The 7,162-nt window shown below is 52.3% G+C and overlaps 1 protein-coding gene across 1 annotated transcript; it reads right to left on the bottom strand.

The window, feature by feature from the left end:
* Positions 1-952: 952 nt before the first annotated feature.
* On the bottom strand, positions 953-6,716 carry Cblc (Cbl proto-oncogene C). The gene is made up of 5 exons (XM_028778712.1): positions 6,346-6,716; positions 3,438-3,584; positions 3,137-3,293; positions 2,710-2,831; positions 953-1,094 (listed from the first exon to the last, which is right to left on the bottom strand). Exons 1-5 carry the CDS (start codon positions 6,693-6,695, stop codon positions 953-955), a joined length of 918 nt encoding a protein of 305 aa, XP_028634545.1. The 5' UTR covers positions 6,696-6,716.
* Between the last annotated feature and the right edge of the window lie 446 nt (positions 6,717-7,162).

Here is a 7,162-nt window from a genome sequence, read left to right on the forward strand (position 1 = left end):
GCAGGGGCTCTACCACTGAGCCACGCCCCCAGCCCCTCACTGGGGGATTCTAGGCAGGGGCTCTACCACTGAGCCATGCCCCGATATGATCCGTACATTTTTTCCCCCCTTTTTCTTGCTGAAAGAGAATCTCAAAGTGTAGCTTAGAATGCAGATCTCAGGATCCTCCTGTACCCGGACACACACATGCACACACACACACACACACACCGCACGTATCTCACTCCTGCTGAAGACCAATACATTTTCAAAACAAAGAACAAAAGACCAAACAAATTCTAATAAAATAAATGACGTATTAAAAGGGATGTGACGGTCAGGAAGGTGACACAAGCTTGCCCGGTCCTTGAGAGTAGCAGTTTGGTATGTAATGAGTCAAGGCTTTTGCCATTTTATAGAACAGAAGCCCTGGGAACCATGAGAAGCAACAGGTCTGTCCACCTGTCTCTCTCTTCTCTGTCTCTGACTCACATCAACCCTGCAGTTTATTGGTAGCATCTGACCTAGCTAGGAAGCATCCCCGGCGGCGCTAACCACAAAAGATCTGGGGAGAGAGAACCCTGGAGAGCAGCCGGGCCCCTCCCCTCACCACCGCGGGCAACTTTCCTCAGGAAACCGCCGGAGGCAGCTGAGGTTACAGGTGGAAAACCACTAGTTTGGCTGTTTCCCCGCCCCTGCCCTGCCAATCTAGACCCTAGAGCAGGAGACGGCTTCTAGAAGCACAGGCTTTGAAGCCCAGGCTGAGGACGGAATCCTGCACTTTGCAGCCGCGCTGCGTGGCTGCAGACATTCCGCGGCCTTGAGAACCCGGCCGCCCCCTGCTGGTAGCTCGTGGCATTACCGCTAGGTGTGCTGGCTGTGTCCCCGCAGTACCTTCAAGTCAAGCCCATGATTTGTGCTAAATCTCTCCAAGTGGATTTTGCTGACACCCTTTTCCTATCAGTCTGGGGACTCACATGCCATCCTTTTGTCCTTTCAGGAGCACCTGGAGCAGAGTTTTGTTGAGAGGAATGGTCTGTAGGATGCTCCCATCAGAGCTCACGTACCCAATGGCCCACTGCCCCAGGCGGGTACAGCTGGGCCGGAAGATGTAGCTGTGGAAAGACAGATTGGATGGAGAGTGGGCGCTGCTGTCCCTTCTTGGGGCACCCAAATGTCTGCCCTGTCGGGGACCCGGGTATCTCCGTCTTCATCCTTTATGGGAGGGGGGCCTTGCTCCCCACCCATAGTTACAGACTGAGAGGGTATATGGCTATGGCTTTAGAGACCATTGCCCACCATAGCAATGGGCCACATCTCAGAATGAGGCTAATACAGGAAAAGCTGGACGAAAGTTACACTCAGACACTGACCTCTGATGAAAGGGCTTGAAAGCTTGGATCTGTCTGTGCCTGAATCTCCCACTCTGGTTCTTTCTTTCTGTTTTATAATTGCCCCTCCCTTCCCCCCTATACAGCTGATTGAAGGCTAGCCTGGGCTATGAGATGCCTTATATACCCAAAGCGACCCATCTAGACAAGGATGCTGCTACAGAGACATGGGCGGAGATAGAGACAGACTGAGAAAGACCCTTCCCTTTCTCTTCCTTCCCCTCCCTCTCCCAGCCTGAAGAGAATAGGGTCTCTAGAGAGAAGCTGCTATACTGTCTTTGCCTTCCAGAGGCTGGCACATCTCAGCCCTGCAGAGACTGATAAACCAGATGTCTTCCTTCAACCTATGGGTGCTCAGTGTATCCTCAGCCTTTTAAGGAAAGCCAATTAGCTGTATGGTAGTGGCACATGCCTTTTATCCCAGCACTCAGGAGACAGGTAGATCTCTGAGTTCGAGGCCAGCCTGGTCTACAGAGCGAGTTCCAGGACAGCCAGGGCTACACAGAGAAACCCAAAATGAAACAAAAGCAAACAAATAAACCTTGGCAAACCCCTGAGTGGAGTGGTGATACCCATAACCCCCAGCACTCAGGGATGTAAAGGGAGGATGATCAGGATTTCAAGGGTCATCCTTAGCTACATGGCAAGTTTGACACTAGCCTGGGCTAAATGAAGCAAGCCCTATCTCAAAACAAAACTATTTCATGGGTTTACAGCATAGCCTCTAACGTGTCAAGACAGAACTGTATCTTGGGTAGGGCCTTTGGAACTCCTTGGTAGAGCAGATATTACTGTTTCAGTAAATTCAATCAATAAGCTACTGGGCTGTGGGATGACCCAGGAGGCTCCCGGAGAGGAGGCAGGGGTACTGGGCATCTTAACTCAGAGGTGGTTTTGTTTTTTGTTGTTGCTGTTTTTTTTATTTATTATTAATTATCTATTTATTTATTTATTTATTTAGAGACAGGGTTTCTCTGTGTAGCCCTGGCTGTCCTGGAACTCACTCTGTAGACCAGGCTAACCTCGAACTCTCGAACTCAGAGATCTGCCTGCCTCTGCCTCCCAAGTGCTGGGATTAAAGGCGTGCGCCACCACCGCCCGGCTTTTTTTTTTTTTTTTTTTTAAGACAATGTCTCAGGTAGCCCAGGCTGGCCTTAAACTTTTCATCCTCCAGCCTCCACCTCCCAAGTGCTAGAATTACAGGAAAACACCACTGACCTCCAGCTGCAGAGCTCCCGACCTCCCAGGAACCTCAGTTCTTGGCCTCTCAGAAGTGAGGGATTCCCCTCACTTTCGTCAGGACTAGACTACATGTCCCATGGGGCTGTGCTTTGCTCACCTGCCCGGTTTGTCTCTGTAGGCCTGCAGGCGTGTTTGGACCTCATCATAGGTGAGGAAGGCCATGTATCCAGGGTGGTTGACAGCCAGGAGTTGCCAATTCCTCAGTAAAGTGGGCCACGGCTGGGAGGAACAGAGATGGTCACTAAGGGACCAAGGAAGTAGCCTATGCCCTAGGTAGGACCTTCAGGGTTCAAGGGTTCATCATCCCTACCTATTCACATGTGTGGTGACTCTGAACACTCTATACACACAGGAAACCATACACCCTTTCTTCCCCAAGGCTCAGTGGTCCAGATCCAGCCTTCCTCCCTTAGATCCAGTGCGCCCAGTCCCTATCTCCTCCCTCAGACCCGGGGGTCTACGCCCTAGCTTCTTCCTCAGACCCAGGGTTCTAGGTCCAGTGCCCAGCCTTGACCTTCCCTGACCTGGAAGAGCCGGGTGAAGATGTCAAACTCAAAGATGGACACATGGCCGCTACAGGTGAGGTCCAAGGTGGACCGCAAGGCCTGCATGGTAGGGCCTGGTTCCACAGGGTGGCAGGCGCACAGGAGGGACTGGAACTCAGCCCAGGGAAGCACACACCTGGATGGGAAGGGGCGTGGTTACAGCCGTGGATGGAGAAAGGGCCTATAACAGGAAGCAGCGTCTCTCGTCCCCACTTCCTGTCCTTGGGCAGGGCAGTTAGAGGACTTGGAGCCCACCTTCCCTTGGCGAAGGTCCACTCACCGAACTCCACAGTACTCCCTCCAGAAGATGTGGGCAGAGCCCTTGGTGAGCTGGTACAGGTGCCCACAGTACTTCCCTGCAGGGAAGAGTGCACTCAACTCCGCGTACATGTGACTGAAGATGAGGGCCAGCTTGGCCAGTTGTCGCCTGCAGGAAGAAGTTATGAGCCTCACACAGGATGTAGGGAGAGTCCCTACAGGTGCAAGGCCTCTAGATTTCCTCCAGTGAATCAGCGCACCAAGAGCCCGTCTCAGTTCTGAGGCCTCTCTTCTCTGCACATCTTTTTCCCCATCTATGCAGGAAGTGTGGAAGCTACGATCCAAATCTGCCTCCAGCACAGCACAGGCCCAAAGCCTGCTGGGGCTGGAGAAGTCTATCCTACTGAGATGGCGGGGAGTAACCATCGCCGTCGACGCTCAGCGAATGCCCGGACTGCCTTCCACACCAGTGGGTGTGTTGGCTGCCTTTGGTTTGAGATCAGGATGGAGAAGGCAATAATGGAGTTTCGGACACTAACCAGCTATGAAAGTATTGGAAAATCATTAACAAATGCTTTCCCCAAGTCTCCTCAGTTCCTCACTTGTGAAGTGGAAATAAACACGTGAGGTCAGCTCCTGAATCACTGGGGAACAATGAGGGCCTTGGCTATGCCTTATGAGCATAGAGAGGGCACGGCTCAGGGCAAGGTTCAGCAGTAAAACCCTTGCCTAGAATCCCCCAGTGAGGGGCTGGGGGCGTGGCTCAGTGGTAGAGCCCCTGCCTAGAATCCCCCAGTGAGGGGCTGGGGGCGTGGCTCAGTGGTAGAGCCCCTGCCTAGAATCCCCCAGTGAGGGGCTGGGGGCGTGGCTCAGTGGTAGAGCCTGCCTAGAATCCCCCAGTGAGGGGCTGGGGTGTGTTTCAGTGGAAAAGTCTCTGCCTACCATGCTCAGGGATCAGGGTTCCATCCTCAACATTTTCAAAATCAAACAAAATCTGCGTATCATATTGGGTTAGCAGTCGGTGCATGCTGATCGTATTATACCTCTCATTTATACTAATAGTGGCCGGGTCTGTAGGGCTCCTGACAGTTTCTTAGCAACCTTGCTTCCCAGAATGCAGAGCTGTGTAGCCCAACGAGTTTGTCACTAGCAACTCTGGCTGGTTCAGACTGAAAGGTTTTCTCTCTCTCTCTCTCTCTCTCTCTCTCTCTCTCTCTCTCTCTCTCAGACAAGATTTCATTATGTAGTTTGAGTTGGCCTTTAAACTCACTCTGTAGACCAGGCTGGCCTCAGACTAACAGTCTGCCTCTGCTTCCTGAGTGCTGAGGTCAAAGGGCTCTGACACTACAATTAGCCTAGAGTAACAAACTGATTCTTTGCATTGTTTGGTTTTTTGAGAGAGCTACAATATTCCACAATTAAAGCACCTGCTCCTGTTTCTCTTGTAGCTTTGGCTGTCCTGGAACTCACTCTGTAGACCAGGCAGTCCTTGAACTCAGAGATCCACCTGCCTCTGCCTCCAAAGTGCCGGGACTAAAGGCATGCGCCACCACTTGGTCTGGTTCTTCTTCTTCTCCTCCTCCTCCTCTTCTTCTTCCTCTTCCTCCTCTTCCTCCTCCTCCTCCTCCTCCTCCTCCTCCTCCTTCAGATATACTTTTTGGGGCTGGAGAGATGGCTCAGTGGTTAAGAGCACTGACTGCTCTTCCAGAGGTCCTGAGTTCAATTCCCAGCAACCACATGGTGGCTCACAACCATCTGTAATGGGGTCCCATGTCCTCTTCTGGTGTGTCTGAAGACCGCTACAGCATATTCACATACATAAAATAATAAATATTTAAAAAAAAAGAAATCTGTAGACGGGCAGTGGTGGCACATGCCTTTAATCCCAGCACTCAAGAGGCAGAGGCAGGTGGATTTCTGAGTTCGAGGCCAGCCTGGTCTACAGAGGAAATTCCAGGACAGCTAGAGCTAGCTATACAGAGAAGCTCTATCTAAAAACAACCAAGCAATCAACCAATAAAAACAAAGAAACAAAAAACAACAACAACAACAAAAAAAAACAGTTTATTACTCTGGGCTGATTGTGGTGGCAGAGCCCTTTGACCCCAGGTGAATCTCTGTGAGTTTGAGGCCAGCCTGGTCTACAGAGTGAGCTTAAAGGCCAGCTTGAACTACATAAAAAAAGAAAGAAAGAAAGAAAGAAAGAAAGAAAGAAAGAAAGGAAGAAAGAAAGAAAGAAGAAGGATGTGCATTTTCATTATATATATGTATATATATGTGTATATACATATATATACACATAGTACAAATATATGTATATACACATACATATATGTATATGTACATATAATATATACAGTATATACTGTATCTATCATCTATCTATCTATCATCTATCTATCTATCTACCTACCTACCTTTCGCTTCATCTCATCATAAGCCAGGCAAGCCACGACTAAGGCCGGAAGGCTAGGTAGCCGGGCCTAAGTCACCAGTTTAGACCTTGCTCTGGGGTCCAGCTCCAGTTCTCCTGTGCAGCTGTCCCTCGGGCCAGAGGGCAGGCAAGTCCAAGGTCCTTGGAACTGATGTCCTTGATGGAACCCAGGCAGGTGGGGGTGGGGTGGGAGTGGGGGCTGGCCTGTTTCTCAGGCTTTGACAGGTGGGTCCCCTCATCCTGCCTCCCCAACAGGAAGTCTGTGCTCCCCACATTCACTAGGCTATGTGTATCTAAGGTGACACATGCCTGGACCCCAGGTGGGAGCTGATCCACGAAAGGGAGAAAGGAGATCTGGCGGCAAGGGTGCTTAAAAGAGGGAAAAATTCGGAGGAGCGTTGGACCTGGACCCCTGGGTGTGAGGGAACAGGCGGCTGGTGGCACAATCCGGAAATCACTAGTCTGTGACTTGTCTCCGAGGTCGGGTAGCACTCACCTGAATCTCGAGCCCTCCCGGAAAACATCCTGGTTCGCGTCCTTTTTGCCTCGGGGTGGCAGGAGCTCGGCCACCTGCCTGCCTTTGGCCTCCAGATTGGCCAGGTAGATGGTCAGAAAGTCACCGGCGCCACCGGGTCCCTCGGGGTCTTCCCTGGCCTCCCGCCGGGCCTTTGCCACCTCTCCAAGCAGCTGTGCCGTGCGGGGCAGCAGGTCCCGCAGCGACGGCGGCCCCATGACCAACCTGGGATCCCTGCATTGCTCTTCCAGGCGCTGAAGCAACTTCACAGCCCGGCTAAGCGCGCGTGGCTCTCCCCCGTGCCACCCTCGCGGGGCTGCCGCCGCAGCCATGGGTCCCTCGGGTGGCCTGGGACTGGGACAGAGGGGTGTGGCGGGGAAAGACTCCAGGTTGGGGCGGGACCAAGAGGGAGCAGGGGGCAGGTTCTCGAGGACCGGGAGGGGACTGCTGGTGGCTGCAGCCCTAAAAAGGGGCGGGCCTGGAGAGTCTGAGGGGGGAGGGCTGAAGCTGGACCCCTGGGTCTGAGGGAGGAGGGCTAGAGTCCGGATTGATTGGTGTTGAGGAAGGAGATGGCTCCTCAGGGAGGGGCTCTGGGATAAGGCACCCCTTCCTGAATTGTGGCTGAAGATGTCAGTCTTTGTTCACATCGTGGTCAGACAGCTGAGTCTTCTAAGAACAGAAAGTCAAGTAGTTACTCTACGTCCCCGAGGGAAGGTACTAGAACCACCGGAGTTCTGGCTCCCGCGGCAGGTAAGGGAAATTAAGTTGCAGTTTAAGTACCCAGACTTTCAAAAGCGGT

Source organism: Grammomys surdaster, unplaced genomic scaffold (genome assembly GCF_004785775.1).
Source record: "Grammomys surdaster isolate TR1022 unplaced genomic scaffold, NIH_TR_1.0 339, whole genome shotgun sequence".
In the NCBI taxonomy this organism is placed as follows: domain Eukaryota; kingdom Metazoa; phylum Chordata; class Mammalia; order Rodentia; family Muridae; genus Grammomys; species Grammomys surdaster.